Source organism: Amblyraja radiata, chromosome 8 (assembly GCF_010909765.2).
Source record: "Amblyraja radiata isolate CabotCenter1 chromosome 8, sAmbRad1.1.pri, whole genome shotgun sequence".
NCBI lineage: Eukaryota > Metazoa > Chordata > Chondrichthyes > Rajiformes > Rajidae > Amblyraja > Amblyraja radiata.
Genome location: NC_045963.1, coordinates 68,469,279 through 68,487,941, shown reverse-complemented (window position 1 = coordinate 68,487,941; position 18,663 = coordinate 68,469,279). Strand labels below are relative to the sequence as shown.

At 45.2% G+C, this 18,663-nt stretch overlaps 1 protein-coding gene across 2 annotated transcripts; it reads left to right on the top strand.

Moving 5' to 3' along the window:
* Positions 1-41: 41 nt before the first annotated feature.
* On the top strand, positions 42-17,832 carry urb2 (URB2 ribosome biogenesis homolog). 2 transcript variants are annotated; one of them, XM_033026175.1, is made up of 11 exons: positions 42-134; positions 1,356-1,361; positions 1,471-1,606; positions 2,472-2,648; positions 3,445-6,760; positions 10,249-10,409; positions 10,500-10,610; positions 11,207-11,449; positions 13,156-13,252; positions 14,462-14,601; positions 15,613-16,623. In XM_033026175.1, exons 3-11 carry the CDS (start codon positions 1,481-1,483, stop codon positions 15,808-15,810), a joined length of 4,569 nt encoding a protein of 1,522 aa, XP_032882066.1. In that variant the 5' UTR covers positions 42-134; positions 1,356-1,361; positions 1,471-1,480; the 3' UTR covers positions 15,811-16,623. The 2 variants fall into 2 exon arrangements, with proteins under 2 accessions (XP_032882066.1, XP_032882067.1); XM_033026176.1 differs by lacking the exon at positions 1,356-1,361 and having other exon boundaries at positions 56-142; positions 1,478-1,606; positions 15,613-17,832.
* Positions 17,833-18,663: the final 831 nt, after the last annotated feature.

Below are 18,663 nucleotides of genomic sequence, written 5' to 3'. Positions count from 1 at the left end.
CGGGGGCGGGCGGGGGGGGGGAGGGTGAGAGTTCGCCAACGGACGCGGCGCGCGCGCGGAACCGGCCCCTTGGAGCCGGCACGTGGAGCGAGCGGGACCCGAGCGGGACGGAGAGCCCGGGATCCGCCGGCCTCGTTGGGGGGTAAGATCACAAGATCATAAATAAGTGTGCAGGAGAGAACTGCAGATGCTGGTTTAAACCGAAGATAGACACAGGATGCTGGAGTAACTCAGCGGCACAGGCAGCGTGTCATGGGGGGGGGAGGAATGGGTGACGTTTCGGGTCGGTTTATGAAGAAGGGTCTCGACCCGAAACGGCACCCATTCCCTCTCTCCAGAGACGCTCTCCTGTCTCGCTGAGTTCCTCCAGCATTTTGTGTCTATGTCAAAGATCATAAGTGATCCGAGCAGAATTGGGCCACATCAAGCCTATTCAATAATGCTTTTCATTCAATCAATTCAATCTCTCCCTCTTTTAACCCAGTTCTCCTGCCTTCTCCCCATAATCCCTGGCACCTGTACTAATGAAGAATCTATCTATCTCTGCCTTAAAAATATCCACTGACTTGGCCTCCACAGCCATCTGTCAATTTCTAAATCCAAATTTTATTAGTTATTTATGTTATGACATCGGTTGGAAGCTGCATACCAAATCTCGTTGCGCTTATGTGCAATGACAATAAAATATATGATTATTATTATTATTATTTGCACGTCTTTAGGATGGGAGAGGGAACATCTGGTGGAACGAGCTCACAGAGAGAACATGCTAACTCCACACAGACTGCACTGGATTAAACCTGTGTCTCTTTAAACCTGTGTCTTTTAAGATGATAAGCAAGGCACATTCATTGTGTTGGTGAAACGTTTCACATTTGCTCCAGGGCACATAACACAAAAAATCAATGAAGGGTCTCACCCCGAAACGTCACCCATTCCTTCTCTCCAGAGATGCTGAAGGTAGTTGAGGCCAGTTCATTGGCTATATTTAAGAGGGAGTTAGATGTGGCCCTTGTGGCTAAAGGGATCAGGGGGTATGGAGAGAAGGCAGGTACAGGATACTGAGTTGGATGATCAGCCATGATCATATTGAATGGCGGTGCAGGCTCGAAGGGCCGAATGGCCTACTCCTGCACCTATTTTCTATGTTTCTATGCTGCCTGTCCTGTAGAGTTACTCCAGCATCTTGTGTCTATCTTCAGAAGGAACAGGAAGTTCTTGGTCGGGTAGGTGAATGGGTAGTGTGGCTGGCAGTGCTATATTACCCATCTACCTACTCCATCAAGTATCACTGTTTTCAATAGGCTTGACAGCAACATCTGAAACATGATAACTTTGACAATGCTGTAGTAGTTCCTCAGCACTGAGACTCAAAACGAAGAGTGGTACCATTGCTAGATTTCACAAGGTAGTAGGGTGAGTCACCAGCTGGTTTAGACTGTTAATTCTAATTCCAAACTTATTCACTTCGTTACAGATCATGGCTGCAATTTACTCTGGCATTCACCTGAAGCTAAAAAGTGCGAAGACACCATGGGTGGACAAACTTAAACTGGCTCGATTTGCCTGGATTTCGCACCAGTGCTTTTTGCCGAACAAGGAACAGGTATATTTGTCTGCTTTTGGTTTAGTTGTAAAATTCACATCCTTGCTTTCCAATCTCGCTCTGGCCTTGCCCTTGATTAATTTAGTTTAACATTGGGATGAACTTTCCAAGGTAAATTGCACTTGGATGAAAGTGTGAAACATGGAAGCAGAATGAAAGTGTTGGCTTAGGCTTTACAGTGTAAAATGGGTGGGTTTTGACCTCAACCTTAATCTCTCGTCAGACTGAGCCTACACCTTTATCATTGACCTGCTAGACCTGTCAGTATATTTGGTGGGGCAGGACTATATTTTCCATCTTGCCTCTGGTGTAGAAGCAATAATGGGGATTGGGAAGCAGTGCACCAGTCCAGGGAAATTAAAGTGCAAAATTAAATCTAACACCATTAACAACAATTGAGGGGCGGCATATTTGGCGCAGTGGTAGAGTTGCCGCTTTACAGCGCCAGAGACCCGTGTTCGATCCTGGCTACGGGTGCCGTGTGTGCAGAGTTTGGAAGTTCTGTCGGTGACCACGTGGGTTTTTTTTCAGGTGCTCCGGTTTCCTCCTACGCTACAAAGCCATACAGGTTTGTAGGTTAATTGGCTTTGGTAAAAATTGTAAATTGTCCCTATTCTGTAAGGTAGTGACAGTGTACGGGATCGTCGGTCAGCGTGGTGGGCCGAAGGGCCTGTTTCCGCACTGTATCTCTAAAGTCTAAAGTAAAGTCTAAACAAAATACTATGAGCTTTGTGTTCCATGCATATCAAATGCTCTACTGTACATCCTGTCATACCTCACATGCCCTTTGGCTCACCTGAATCGGTTTGTATGCAAGAGTAAGAATTTGTCATTGTGATCTCTCTTTCTCTCTTGCAATATGAAGGTTTTACTCGATTGGGTGAGTCACGCATTAACTGGATATTACAGCAAGAAGCTTCAGTTCGGAGGTGAAATTGTGGAAGGACTGTGGTCCTATCTGAACGACGTTCTTCACAGCAAAAAGATGCAGAAGCTGATGGAGAAAGGGAAGATCATCACCATTCGCTTCACAATTGCGCAGGTGAAGTGGTTCAGATCCTTGCTTGCACCCCGGTGACAGAAACACATTGCTGTCGGTATTCATTTCTATCTTGGCAGGAGTTGATTAATTGCTGACTGTGGAGCTAGAAGGATCGTGTTTTGATGATGTGCTTTTCAAACTCAAAGTGTCCCAAAGAATTTTGCTGCAATTTGTCGGCAGTTGTAACATAAATAAATATGGAAGCCAATTTCCTCCCTGGCAGATTCCACAAATGTGATGATGATTAGATAATAATTTTCACTAATGTTGGTTGAGTGATCAATATTGATAGAAGAGTGTTTCATTCTTGTTCTTTACAATGGTGGGATCTTTTCTCTCTAGGAGGGGGGGCTAAAAGTGAGGTCCTCTGTGTACAGTTCCTTCTCAGTACTCCAGAGGAAAATTCAGCCTGGATTATGTGCTCTGGTCCCTGGAGATGGGTATGATCTCATCAGAGTGATGTTAGGAAGTTGGGATAAGGCTCATGTGAAACATATAAATGCTCACATAGACTTAATGGGTCAAATGCTTGTTTTTGTGCTGTATTGAATTCTTAACTATACTTACAAAAGAATAAAGACCTGAATTTACATAGCACCTTATAATGTTTAAAAATTCACAATGTCAAACAAAATTTGCCTCGTAAGGAGAGATAATAATGAGAGATTTGGTCAAAGTGATAAGCTTTAACTAGGGACTTGCAGAAGATAGTGAGAAGGAGAACATTGGGTGTTTCATTAACTGTTTTGGAATTTGCGAAATATATCATCAGTGTTTTTTAAAACCTTTGTTTTAGATCATAAACGAGAGGATCTCTGCGTGTTCCAGTGAGGTGCCCCACAAGGTTGACGTGTCAAGTCTGCCCATGGTATTGAGCTGCTGTCAGGGAATCCTCGCCTCTTCTCCTTTCTCCATCATCTACACTAGCAAGAGTGAGCTGCTGGTTGACCTACTCCACAAACTCTGTTCGCTGGCCTGCAGGAGGTTGAAATCGTCGGAGGCCTTGCACTCCACACAGCTCTTTGATGTTCTCTTGTTGGTGTTCAGTCAGTACCTCGTTACGCAAAGGCAGCAGAGTAACCAATCCCGGATATTTCAACAGGTCTGCAGCTCCCTCCTTCAGCCTTTTCTCCTCCTGCGACATCTGCTGTCCTCGAGGTGCTGGGTGGATGAAGATGAGGTGTCAGTGAGGCAGCACCTTAGCAGGGAGATCAATAGTAAAATCCAGGTGGCACTTCAGACTGGCCTGTTCCATGTTGACTTGCTGAACTCATACAGAGAAGAGTTCTTGCAGAGTAATGACTCTCAAGGAAAAAAGCCGAGCTTCTCCAAGGGTTTGGCGGCACCCACCGAAACAATACTCCTGAAGCTGGCCGATGCTGCCTTCTTCAGCTCCGATCTGCACTCCGCCATCGTGTCCAGCTCAGTCCCGATGCTTTACAGGCTCGCCGTCGAGTCCTACTGCAAGGACGAGAATCAGCTTCTCTGCTTCCACATCTTTGTCAGGTTCCTCGACTGCCTGCGGTTCCCGAAGGAAAAGAGCGGCGGGGATGGAGCGTCTGTGGAATGGAGCCACTGGCTGCTGGCCCTGGATCAGCTTCTGAACTTGGTCTTCAGCAACAACATCTACAACGTCTCGGTGGACAAGATCCGGTGCGAGGGGGTGCAGTTCGCCCGTTACAGCGGGGTGGCAGAGATGCTGCTGACCTACCCCTGCCCGGGCACGGCTGCCTGGTTCAGGTGTCTGAGGACCCTGATCCTGCTGAACCACTCCATCGTGGAGCCGAGCCTGGACGAGCTGGTCTCGCTGGCGTGGGTGGACGCTGAGGTCGGGGACCTCAGGGTGAGAAGAGCCCAGGAAGCCCTGCTGAGCACCCTGCTAGAGACCTACACCAAGCTGAGGCAGCTGCCCAAGCTGTTCAAGGAGCTGCAGTGCATCATCTGCCGCCCTGCCGCCGATGAGTTGAGGCAGCCCATCCTCTCCATTGGCCTCACCGGGAAGTTGCGGCAGTGCCTCCTGGAAGTCACCAGCAGTCAGATCGTGGACATTTGGGACCTGATCTTGGAGAGCTTGGATATGCAGATTGACGATCTGGCGGGGAGCTCTGACGCGGCACTGAAAGTTCTCACCATGAGCATCTTGTTGCACGCTATCCTCTTCAACATGAAGACCCTCGACGACAAAGCGCCGGTGCCAGTAATCCGGAACACCCAGGTGCTGATGGAGAAGATGGTTCGAGCGGCGGTGGTGCCGCTCCTCCAAGTGGGTGCGGGCGTGGACATGGGCACTTCCCCGTGGGCTGTGCGTGCCAGGAGCGCCGGGCTGATCCTCAGCAATGCCTGGGTGGAGGTGGACCACATGCTGCGGCTCAACTGCAGCAAGTACGTCTCACCCGCCGGCCAGGCTGGCAGAGCGGGGACAGACTCTTGGAACCACAGCTGCCTCCTACCATGGGTGGGACTGGCAGAGTGGAAAGCAATGGCCCAGGCACCGCTGCCAGAAGGCGAGTTGAGCCAGCACTTCCTCCAGCTGCTTTCCCTGCAGAAGATGAAACGGATTTTGATGGAGCCCGGGGATAAGACAGAGACGGACCTCCCGTTCCTGAGGGCCACTGCTGCCTCTGTCGTCTCCTCTGGCAGAGCCGCCGTCGGTAGTGTCGGTGCCCGAGGGTGGGACGGAGAGCTCAGCACGCTGAATGGTGAGACCTACGGTGTGGCGCACTGGCACCTGCTCACCACCAACCTACCCCTCCTGGTCCCCTTTCTCCTGCGGGAAGAGGTTACGTACCTAGCTGAGGTGGTGATCACCTCCCTGTTGCAGAAGGGCACTGGGGAGGTGGGGCAGGACGAAGGAAGTTTGCTCTCCATTCCCGCCATGTGCCAGAGCCTGTTTTCCAGCGAGCTTCTCCCTGAAATCCAGCCTCTGCACCATGCAATTTTACTCGGTCTGACCCAGAGGGTGAGAGGTCTGACAGCTGCCCCCAGAGCTGAGTTGCCCACGGGGTTACAGCTGGCGAGAAGTGGCCCGGATGAGGAGCACAGAGGCTGCAGCAACTGGGGACTGCTGTTCTCTCCTCAAGACTCTTCACTCCTCGATGCCCAGAGCATGTTCTCATCAGTAAAAGTCTCCCCCCTTCTCACTTTGCCAGAGGAGCGGTTGGATCTACTCTCACAAATTTTGGACCTGCTGTCTACTCTGCGGCTGGACTGCCTGTCCAACGCTGATCATCTCCAGTGCTTTCTTTTGCTGGTGTCCCTGATCACCACCCTCAAACCCAGCTGTGAAAAGTCTAACATCTCCAAGTACCTGCAAGTCCTGGATAAATGCTACTTCCTCCTCACTGTCCTGCTGACGGGTGCCAATGAGAAGGCAGTCTTCAGGTTGGCGCATGCCGGAAACATTCTGGAGAAGGTCCTAGCTCCATTGTTTCTGATCAGCAGCGAGTTGTCCCCTTCTCTGGAAAGCCCAGCCTGGTCAGAACTTCTCCACACTCTCCAATGCTTTCTCAGCAACTTTATCCAGAAGATCGTGGACAGGAAGCAAAGCATGTGCCTGAACCTGGAGCAGATCATCACTTTCCTCTCAAACTCCTGGGAGAAAGCAATGGCCAAAGAGGAACGCAAGATCGTGGCTGAGCAGCTGCTCGTGGTTGCCCTGTTGACCTTGAGTTGTGTCGTCCGCACTGCCCTGCAGCAGACTGAAAAGAGCAGGCACAAGAGCAGAGCCCTGCCACCTCTCCTGACCCAGCTCACCGGGCTCTTGGGCTCTGTTCTCCAGTCACATTTCGACAGAGGTGGATTAGATCAGTCTTTCAGTGTGCCTTGTGTCACTGCCCTTCTGGAGGCAGAGCTGTGCCCAAGAGAGGAGCAGAGCGATGGGACCGGGGAGGAAAGGATCCCAGACAAGGAGGGCCTGAAGCACAGTGACTTGTACCAAAGCATCTGTTCCCAGGTTCTGCACCACCTCGCCACCTCCGCTCATGATCTGGAACCACTTCAGAAACAACTTGAGTTTTTACAAGTGTTCTGTTCATCCTCTGAACTGTGCTCCGACCGCAATGTCAAGACGGGAATCCCCTCCATACTCGGCGCTGTAAAGACCATGCTCGCAGGTAAAAGAACATGCAGCAGATAGGCAGGCCCTTCGGCCCATAATATCTGCTGGACATATGCCAAGACAAACTCATAGCTGCATGCACATTATCTATTCCCTGATTTCCATATACCTGTCCAATAGCTTATTCGATGCACTATTGTATCTGCCTCCACCACCATCCCTGGCAATAAATTTCATTATTCACTACCCTCTGTGTTTTAAAAAAAATGTGCGCTGCACATCTCCTTTAAGCTTTGCCCCACTCATCTTAAAGTTATGCCTTCTAGTATCTGATATTTCCATCCTGGTAAAAAATTCTGACTGTCTATGCGGGAGGCAGCAGCTCCGTTAGTTTTAATTATAACCAATCTACAGGCCAGTTTGCAAACAGTTCTAAGACTGACATGCAGGTGATGATACCTCTTCTGTTAAATCCAATCTCTTAGCCTTTACCAGTGATATCAAAAATCTCCAGAATTCCAGAGAAAACAATCCAAGTCTGTATAATCTCTCCCTCTAACTAATGCCCTCTAATCCAGGTGGCATTCAGGTAAACCTCTTCTACACCCTTACCAATACCTTCAAATCCTTTCCGTAATGGGGCGACCAGAAATGCATGCAATACTATAAATGTGGCTTAACCGAAATCCTATAAGGCTGCATCGTGACTTCTTGACCCTTATAATCTATGCCCTGACCAATTAAGGCTATATCATACGCTGCCATTTTCTTGTCCAAATAAATTCAGTCCTCATTATCTGTTGTCTTGCTATCTTTGCATATGCAACATCGATCATAGACACCATCTCAAATGTCTTTGCATATGTATACCGTGCCCTCCATAATGTTTGGGACAAAGACCCATCATTTATTTATTTGCCTCTGTAATAGAAAAAATCACATGTGGTTAAAGTGCACATGGTCAGATTTTAATAAAGGCCATTTTTATACATTTTGGTTTCACCATGTAGAAATTAAAGCCGTGTTTATACATAGTCCCCCCATTTCAGGGCACCATAATGTTTTGAGACACAGCAATGTCATGTAAATGAAAGTAGTCATGTTTAGTATTTTGTTGCATATCCTTCGCATGTAATGACCGCTTGAATTCTGCGATTTATGGACATCGCCAGTTGCTGGGTATCTTCTCTGGTGATGCTCTGCCAGGCCTGTATTGCAGCCATCTTTAGTTTATGCTACTTACCAGGAGAGCTGTGATAATCCTGGATAGCCCCCTTCAGTTTTCACTTGAGCATATAAAAGGCATGCTCAATTGGGTTCAGATTGGGTGATTGACTTGGCCACTCAAGAATTGACCATTTTTTAGCTTTGAAAAACTCTTTTGTTACTTTAGCAGTATGTTTGGGATAATTGTCTTGCTGTAGAATGAACTGCCGGCCAATGAGTTTTGAGGCATTTGTTTGAACTTGAGCAGATAGGATGTGTCTATACACTTCAGAATTCATTATGTTACTACCATCAGCAGTTGCATCATCAATGATGATAAGTGAGCCAGTACCTTCAGCAGCCATACATGCCCAGGCCATAACACCCCCACCACTGTGTTTCACAGATGAGGTGGTATGCTTTGGATCTTGGGCAGTTCCTTCTCTCCTCCATACTTTACTCTTGCCATCACTCTGATATAAGTTAATCTTCATCTCATCTGTCCACAAGACCTTTTTCCAGAACTGTGGCTGCTCTTTTAAGTACTTCTTGGCAAACTGTAACCTGGCCATCCTATTTTTGCAGCTAACCAGTGGTTTGCATCGTGTAGTGTGGCCTCTTATTTCTGTTCATGAAGTCTTCTGCGGACAGTGATCATTGACAAATCCAAGTCAAGTCAAGTCAAGAGAGTTTATTATCATGTGTCCCAGATAGGACAATGAAATTCTTGCTTGCTGCAGCACAACAGAATATTGTAAGAATAAATACAGAACAGTTCAGTGTGTCTATATAACATCAACCACACATATACACTTAAATAAACAGATAAAGTACAATAGGCTGTTACAGTTCAGTCTGTTTGTCGGCGAGTTTAATAGCCTGATGGCTGTGGGAAAGAAGCTGTTCCTGAACCTAGATGTTATAGATTTCAGGGTCCTGTACCTTCTACCCGATGGTAGCGGAGAGATGAGTGCGTGGCCAGGGTGGTGTGGGACTATATATAAACACAGCTGTAATTTCTACATGGTGAAACCAAAATGTATAAAAATAGCCTTTAATAAAATCTGACAATGTGCACTTTAACCACATGTGATTTTTTTCAATTACAAATCTCAAATTGTGAAGTACGGAGGCAAATAAATAAATGATGGGTCTTTGTCCCAAACATTATGGAGGGCACTGTACCTATATACATGTACACTCAGGAACCAATCATTCTCTGCATAAATATCCTGATTCAAGTGTCTCCCTGCCGTACACTCAGAGAGTGTCTTAATTTCTGCAAGTAATGCCTAGCACTTTCAAAAATCATCTCTGTTTCTAATCATTGCATTTAATACAAATAGTTTATTAGCTAATATCATTTAATCCATCAGTGCAAAGAGGTTTTTTTTAAGCTATTTTCATTTTGTTTCACCCTGAGCCGAAATCCTGACTTAATTGTCCATTGCTACATGTTCTATATCTGTGGGGAATGGGTGTATGGATTTTCTATTAAGATCTTCTCTGCTGAATCCAATGCGCACCTCAATAATAGTTCTTTAAAAAATTCACATACTCGTTAGACTAAGATCTTTCCCGACACCTTAAAGAGATGTAAAAGGAAGGTGGAGAGGTTTAGGGGACATTTCCAGAATTTGGGCCCAGGGTGGGGTGAAAATCACGAGAGGCATATTACAGTGCACCAACTGATGAAGGCCATTGGAACAGACTCTACTCTGATGCGGAGCGGAATTTTCTGTAATATGTTGAGCAGGCTGGGACTCTATTCCCTGGAGTGCAGGAGGATAAGGGGTGATCTTATAGAGTTGTATAAAATTATGAGAGGAATATATCGGGTGGATGCACAGAGTCTCTTGCCCAAAGTGAGGGAATCGAAAATCAGAGGACATAGATTTAAGATGAAGGGGGAAAGATTTTATAGGAATCTGGGGGGTAACTTTTCCAGGCAAAAGGTGGTGGGTGTATGGAACGAGCTGCCAGAGGATGTAGTTGAGCCAGGTACTATCTCAATGTTTAAGAAGCTATTGGACAGGTACATGCGTAGGACATATTTAGAGAGATATGGGCCAAACGCAGACAAGTAGGACTAGTGTAGATGGGACATGTTAGTCGGTGTGGGCAAGTTGGGCCAAAGGGCCTGTTTCTGCACTGTATGATTCTATCTTCTGATTTGGAGACAACTGATCCCAGCTGGTACCTAATCTAGATGTAATGTAACCCTGTAGATCAGTCCTTTGTGATGCTCCATTCTTTGGTACCATAAGGTTTGTCCAACGTTGCTATGTGTTCCTAAACCATTGTTCACTTGACAATAGTTGTGCTGTGCTCTTTAAGCTCCCTGGATGACATCACCGTTCGTTCGGTCGCTGGATTCTCAGCTCATTGGGCTGCTCACCTGCATGTCCGAAAGATGCACGGACCACCAGTTTTACCTCCTCGTCAAGTCCATCACACAAGGCATTGAGGTGGTCAACCTATGGAAAGGACGGCACCCTGTGAGTAGACCTCTGGCCTGAAGCCCAAACAACACTGTCGCGATTAATCTGGTTCTCATTGTTGCTAAAACTGTTCTCATTTTGATTCAGGATGTCGTGTCCTCTCTCATCCTCACCACTACCCTTTTGAAATGTTCGTCACGGGAAAACGCAGAAAAGACTCTGTGGTTTGCAGTCCCTCAGATTATCACAGCTCTCCTGGTAAGTAGCATAAGTACCGGTATATATCAGCTCCTCAGTCCTGCCTCACCATTCACTAAGATTATAGTTAATCTGCCCCAGCCGTTTATCTCCAGTGCCAAATTCCCAAACGCCTCTTCCAAAATATTTATCTAGTTTCTCCTTAAACATCCCTGCTGATCTCTCGTCCACAGCCCTCGTGTGAGAAAATTCTAGAGAGCCACCACTGTCGAGGTTCCCACGCATATCATGTTAAAAAAACTGACCCAATGTCGCTGTCAGGACCAAGGGCATTTATGGCAATGTTAAGGCTACATTTTGAACAACTTTGGACTTGAAGCACACAAATGGCACTGGAAACGTGGTGACTTGTGTACTGTCTTAGTGTAATCTACTATTCATACACTCTTGTGCTTAAGTATGATTGTGCTTGTGTATAGCAAAGATTTTTTACACTTTACTAGGTAGTGTGACAAGTGTGCCATTGAACAGTTGGGAAACATCCTAACTTCTACTCTATCATGGTCCCTCTGGCTCTTCGTCAACATACCCCATTGGTGCACTAGCCGGTGGCAGGAGCAATCACTGTAATCACCTTTTAATCATTGGCTTTTCAGGCTTTATGCAAGAAAACAGCCCTCGATGAACATTTGGGCTTCAAGATTACTTTGCTGAGTTTGGAAGCTTTGGCAGTTCTGATCCAGCAAGGGGAGGGTATGCTCTCAAATCCACACCACGTGACACTTGCATTCGACGCACTCTTGTGCATTCCACTCGACCAGCTAAAACTGGATGAATATGCAGGAGTTTTTCAAGCTATCCACGAGGTGCTGTTTTCTATAATCCAGTCTCAGCCTAAGGTAAACTCGCATCACTGAGCATTTCCTATTCTTCCTTGAGTTATCAAGAGATATTTTTAAGGCAGAGATAGATTCTTGATTAGTACAGGTGTCAGAGGTTATGGGGAGAAGGCAGGAGAATGAGGTTAGGAGGGAGAGATAGATCAGCCATGCTTGAATGGCAGAGTAGCCTTGATGGGCCGAATGGCCTAATTCTACTCCTATTCCTTATGACCTTATCTTTGGGGGATGTTCTCACTTGCCTTTCTCAAATGCTTTTCTTAAATAAGTCCGGGTGTTGAAACTGGGGGCAATAGACCAACACCAATTCTCTTGCACTCCAGCAGTAATTTCTTGCCCACTCCTGCCTTACAGTGATCAGACAGTCACTTGGCTGGTTTGCAATTTGATTTGGGACTGCTCTGCTTTTGTATCAGAGCCTACCCTTCCCCAACCCAAGCTCTGCAGATTGAAGCCCTGGTTTAGACTTTACAGATACAGCGCGGAAACAGGCCCTTTAGCCCACCGAGTCCAAGCCGCCAACACTACACAGGGAGAACTTACAAACTCGGTACAGACATGACCCGCAGTCAGGATTGAACCCGGGTCTCTGGCGATGTAAGGCAGCAACTCTACTGCTGAAGCAACGTGCTGCCCAGCAGCAAAAGGCTGTTACTCTTTCTGAAGTGCTGATTGATAGTGGTGGTTATCACTCTTAGCTCGGCTAGAGGAGGCCTCAATTGGAGAACAGGCTGAGGACATGAACCAACTGGAGAGATCAGATGGCCTCGCTTTGTTTTGACTCACAGGGCAGCAGAGTGGGTCTTTTGACATTTTTGATATCACTGGTAAAGGCTAAGAGATTGGATTTAACAGAAGAGGTATCATCACCTGCATGTCAGTCTTAGAACTGTTTGCAAGCTGGCCTGTAGATTGGTTATAATTAAAACTAATGGAGCTGCTGCCACCCGCATCCTGAACTCTGGTGCTGTCTGCTAGAAGTTTGCAAGTTCTCCTTCTCCATCACAATCGTGAAGCGTGGAGGGTTAATTGGCTTTTGTAAATTACCACTAGTGAGTAGATGAACATTGAATGAGAGCTGTTGGTAATGTGGGAATTTTTTTTGAAACCAGATTGGTGTCAATGGGTAGCTTATTTTAGAGATACAACATTGAAACAGGCCCTTTGACCTGCAGTGTCCATGTCCACCAACAATCACCCATACATTAGTTCTATCCTAAACACTAGGGGCAATTTACCGATGCCAATTAACCTACAAACATGCACGTCTTTGGAATGTGGGAGGAAACCGGAGCACCTGGAGAAAATCTACGAGGTCATGGCGGGAACCTACAAACTCCGCACAGATAGCATCCATAGTCGGGGTCGAACCCGGGTCTCTATCGCTGCGCCACTGTGCTGCTCCACTTGATAGTTTGCAAGGACTTGATGGGCTGAAGGATCTGTTTCCATGCTGTATGATTCTATAACTATGAAATGTCAGGGAGGAATCCACTGATTGTCAGCCTGCCAATCTTAGAAACAACATCAAGTTGGGGATGGAATGAATTCTATACTGAAAGGACTGTAGAATGATGAAAAGGGAAAATATTTTTATGAATGTGAATATTTTTTAGAAGCCATGTAATTCTATCTTGACTTGTTTCTTGGTGTTCTCACTTAAGCATATTCACAGCTGCTTTTTGTTTAATACACTTTGGCAACAGGTTTTGTTCAACGCAGCGCCCACCTTCCTCAAGTGTTTTAACCGTCTGGTCCTTTCTGTTGTGCATAAAGGTCGTCAAAAAGCTGCAGGAGAGAAAGGTGAGTCGAGAGCAAATTCAGCCTGTAGATAAGATGGCATAATGGAGTGCGGCCTGACCCACAACTGCTGAACAGTGGCGTGTATTTGTACCTTGTGCCACAGCCCAGTAGAGTTCCCACTCTTTAAATGTGGTTTTAAAATACGGCAACAACATCAATGATCAGCATTTTATGGAGTGAAATGTGCAAGAGCATTTTACAGGGTCATACTATCAGCTTTGGCACCCTTCCATGCAAGGAGATGCTGATCCAGAATCACAGTCAGAAAGGTCAACTTTAATAAAGATCATCTTAAAAAAGGTGGTACTGAAAGCTGGAGTAACTCCGGGTCAGGCAGCATCTCTGGAGAAATGGAATAAGTGACATTTCGGGTCGAGAGGTTTACGGAAATAATTCCAGAAATTACAACCAAGGCAGCTGAAGGGAAGCCACCAATAGAGTGATATAAATCAGGGATACACGTGGCCAGAATTGAAGGAATGAAGAGATAGTGTATTTGTAGGACCAGATGATATACTGGAGATGGTGAGGATGTTTTGTGTTGGTGTTTCATGTTCAGAAACAATCCTGACAAAAAGATGTTTAAACCCTGGTAAATTTGTTCCCCCATAAACTATTTTTGACTGTTGATTTCAACAAGCTGCCTTCTGTTTGGTTGGGGAAGTGGACTGTGAGATAGCTTTAAGCTGCCTTGGTCCAATTCTTTGACTTAAGGGCCAAACACAAAGATAGTACTGTACTGAACTCTGAACTGCACTAGCAACTGGTTTAGTTTATTGTCACGTGAATGAAAAGGTTTTTATTGCGTGCTAACGTGTCCTGCGGTTAAGAGAAGCCGCTTTATTTGAGAACGCCTGGATTGAATAATTATTTCTCATCATCCACCAGAGTGTGAGTTCTCCATTGGTAAAAAATGTTCAATTATCACAGATATGCCAGGATGGTAGAATGATGGTACTGCTACATTGTGTGAGCATCTGATAGCGCAGCGATGTGTTAATGCTTTATGCTGCTGTGCCCCCTAATATAGGATGTGTCCATGCAATGTTGTCAATATGATGACTCAGTTGTGAATGGACAGTGGATGATATTTTTACAATGTTCTAATGAAGTACTACTATAAGTTAGGCAGCCGTGCACTTCAGTAAAACAATTGCCTGCATGAAGCTCTAGACTATATTGTTTTGTTGAAGAACTATTTTGTTACAGGTATGACAATGGAAAGCAAAGTGATCCTGGAATGTGCGCGCCTGGTAGAAAGAATGTACACTCACATTGCTGCTAAACCAGAGGAGTTTGCAATGTTTTCTGCTTTCATGGTGGCAGAGTACATCAATGAACTTCAAAAGGTAATCACAATCGTCAGTTGTTACGCCTCCAACTCGGACGTCAGTAGGATTATAAGATTCAGACAGGGCTCAGCGATAGCCTCTCCTGCCGCATCAACACGTTATGGGTTCCTGTAGTACTCCAACGTTTTATTTTTAGAAATTCAGTGTGGAAACAGACCCTTCGGCTCACCGAGTCCGCTCCGTCCAACAATCACACGTACACTAGTTAGTTCTATGTCATCCCAATTTCGCATGCTACATACTAGGGATAATTTACAGAAGCCAATTAACCTACAAACCTGCATGTCTTGGGAAAGTGAGGGGAAACCGAAAGACGTAGAAAACCAAGTGGTCACAGGGTGAACGTACAAACTCTGTACAGACAGCATCCATAATCCGTATCAAACCCGGGTCCATGGTGCTGCAAGACAGCAACTCGACTGCTGTGCCACTGTGCCCCCCAATGTCGGTTTTGATATTACAGCTAATGTGCAAAGACCCCAACAAACACATGATAATACCCATGTAATTATTGCTGTTATGCTGGTTGATATATAAATATTGGCTTAAACCTTTGGACCTTGATCCTCGCTGCTGTTAAGAATAGCATCCCTAGATCTTTTAAGTGTAACATAAAGACAAATCCCAGCCTTGATTCAATGTCTATGAAAGATGGCATCTCTGACAATGTGGCACCCCCACCACACCGATGGTGTGTTAGCAATATCAGTTTCTGGATTGTGTGCTCCAATCTCTTGAATAATGCTTAAACCTGCAAGCTTTTGACTTGGAAAGTGAGTCGCCAATCTGACTAACACAAGCGAAGCCCATTGATCTGTTGGGTAAGGACACATCTTGCTGGTTGGAACATTAAGTCATATTACCCTCCAAGGCGAGCAACTCCTATGCAAAGCTCCAAGTACTTCAGTTACCAATAAAACACCAGTCTCCCCATTCCTTTATCTCCAAAATCTACAGTGGACTAGCTTGTCATATTAATGTTTCTACCAGACTCTTCTTTGTTTACAGGTGACCCTCAATGCAGACGTGAAAAAGCTGTTGGCAGCGGGGGTATATCACCTCCTGGATCTGGTGACGGAAAATGATCTCCGTTTTCTGAATGCTTCATTGCACTTGGGAGTGAGGGAGGTATTTAAGGAGTTGTACGGTGATTACGTGCGTTATCACAAAAGCAAAAGACAAGGTGAAGAGGAATATACGGCTTAACCTGGATGGAGTAAATAGCAACCCTCATGTCCTGTGCCTCTGGATATTTTAATTACCGTGCACATTTTAGATTAAGGGAATCGTACTGGCGAACTAAAAGACGATGGGGGCATCATCCATTATCCTTCATCCCATATCGATCTGTGCACTTCATAACAAGTGAGATTGAGCATTGCTGATCTCAGCATTCTCTTCTCCTTGTGGAAGAGGCAATTTTACCTGCCCCAATTAAAGTCATCTTAATCAGGAAGCTTCTAGCATCTAGAAAAACAATTGGGATTTAAAATGGGCATGGCTTTCTCATCAATGGATAAAATGCACAGATATAGTATGGAACATGTATAACAAGATGCAACACGACCCATAGGAGGAGTAGGTGAAGACAATTATTCCTCTCTTTAATGGTAACCAACCTTAAACATTTTGTTTGACTTTTTCCGAAGATATAGCTTTGGATCAAAAATATATCAGTGATGAATATTCCAGGTCTACTTTAGTTTAGCTGCATACAGGATGTCAGTGTTAAGTCATTTTTGGATTATTCGTCATCTAGAAATACTGATGCAAATCGCTTCATGGCAGCTGAGATGTTTACATATATAATCAATATAAAGTATAGTATCAGTAATTGTAATCAAGAAACTAGTAAATAGGTAGAGGAGGCCTCTAGGTCCTTCAACCCTGCTCTCCCTTCGAAAATAGTCTTGACTGATAGTCATAAAGTGTGGAAACAGACCCCTGGCCCAACTTGCCCATGCCGAACAACATGCCCCATCTACTAGTCCCACCTGCCTGCGTTTGGCCCATATCCTTCTGAACCTATCCAATCCAAATGTTTTTTAAACAATGTGATAGTTCCTGCCTCAACTACTTCCTCCGGCAGCTCGTTCCAAACACCCACCACTCTAAAAAAAAGTTGCCCTCAGGTTCCTATTAAATCTTTTCCCCCTCACCTTAAACCAATGTTCTCTGGTTTTTGATTCCCCGACTCTGGGTTAAAGACACTGCATTTACCTTATGTATTTCTTTCATTATCTTATATACCTCAAGATCACCCCTCATCCTCCTGAGCTCCATGGAATAAAGTCCCAGCCTACTTTACATCTCCCTCTAGCTCAGGCTAGAGCTCAGGCTCGTGGATCAATCTTCCAAATCAATATATATTCATATCTTCCCATACCCTTTGATTCCTTTTGTCTTGAAATTTATCTATCGCCTCAAATATACTTGCAATCAATACATTGTTCTCTTGCCTTGGCAAACGGATCACAAATACATGATCTTCACTGAAAGACAACAGTATTTGCAAGACAGGCTGTTTGCAAAACTTTTTTATTAAGTAAGAATTTACTTCACTAAGTTCCTATTGAGAGGAATTTAGCCTTTGTCTGTTGTTACCACTGGGCAATTCACACCCACACCAATGTCCTGTACATGTCTCTTGGCTAAAGATCAATGAATGGTGACCTTGCCCACATCCCATAAAGAAAGGAAGCCACTACTGGTTTTCCTTTCAAGAATAACTTAGGACCCAGAATTAAGGCTCTGCATGGAACTCTGAAAGACAAACATAAAATGCCAGGTAGACAAAAATGCTGGAGAAACTCAGCGGGTAGGCAGCATCTATGGAGCGAAGGAAATAGGCAACGTTTTGGGTCGAGACCCTTCTTCAGACTGGTCAAAATGCCATGTATATGCAGCAGGTAAGATCAGCATCCTTAAATGTTCACCATCAATGCTGCCTGACTCGCTGAGTGCAACATTTTTGGTTTCAGATTTTTCCACATCTGCAGTGCTTCGATTCTGTGTTGTACCTTTCCACCAGGAGGAGGAGTTTTTTACATCAATATTTAAATCCTCATTCCAAAGAATGAGAAAGCTAGCTGGTTGGTTCAAAATAAATCATGTGAATAGAGTAAGGGTTACTTGTGGGGCATTTGGAGTTAATTCCTGTAAGTTTACCATGCTTTTCAACATTTGTATATATATTTTTGTAAATAAATCTAAAACAATTTACCTGTACACATTGGTCATGGATATTTATAAATGGAATCACGTTTAACAGTAAGCAGATTACCAGTAGGTGTTAATTAGGCTACAATAACCCAAATGTGGTGTGGAATGTTTACACATAATGTTTAATTGAGAAAAAGACAAACATCAGGAAACAGACTGAACTGGAGTAAACACTGGTCCAACAAACATTCAGTTCGCCATCTAAAAAACCTCAACCTACCTTGGATTTACAAACCTCTCTTTCCTTTATAAATTCTCAACTACTTTTCTAGTGAAGAAATGCTTTGGGTTATTATACCCTCCCCGTGGAAGAAATGCTTCCTACCAGCACCTCTGAATTTGTCCATCTCAATTTCAGGGCATCCTCTTGAAGGTACGTTTCTCCTCATCTCCCCATCAAGATCCTCAATTAAGCCATTTTACTTCCTTCTAAAAGGAATACGAAACCTCATTCATAATTGAGGCGTTTATCTACTTCCTGTGGTGTGGTCTCGAGTGGTGGCACCATCGAGTGTAGCAGCCTCGCCTGCGGCTGTTCGTACTTTCATCCTTTTTTTATTTTTAGTCTGTCAAAAAGTTTTGTTTTGGAGGTCTTTTAGTCTTTTTATGTGTGTGGGGGGACTTTTTCGCAGTCGCTACATGGGTTGAGGATGCGTCTTTCCTCCGAGCCGCATCTTCGCCCCCTCCTCACGGCCTACCATCTGGATTGGCGCGGCCTTTCCTGCCGGAGACCGGCCAGAGCTTCAGCGGCGGCGCAGCACTGAAGTACCATCGCGAAGCAGCCGATGCCTTACTAGGGTCGCTGTGTTAGAAGCTCCAGAGTGCTGGGACTGCCGA

What these genes read in the sequence shown, in the direction of transcription:
- urb2 (XM_033026176.1), top strand. Translation starts at nt 1,481, where the DNA reads ATGGCTGCAATTTACTCTGGCATTCACCTGAAGCTAAAAAGTGCGAAG. An exon ending in AGATTATCACAGCTCTCCTG is followed by an intron (nt 10,611 to 11,206) that starts GTAAGTAGCATA and finishes TTGGCTTTTCAG; the next exon opens with GCTTTATGCAAGAAAACAGC. An exon ending in AAAAGCTGCAGGAGAGAAAG is followed by an intron (nt 13,253 to 14,461) that starts GTGAGTCGAGAG and finishes ATTTTGTTACAG; the next exon opens with GTATGACAATGGAAAGCAAA.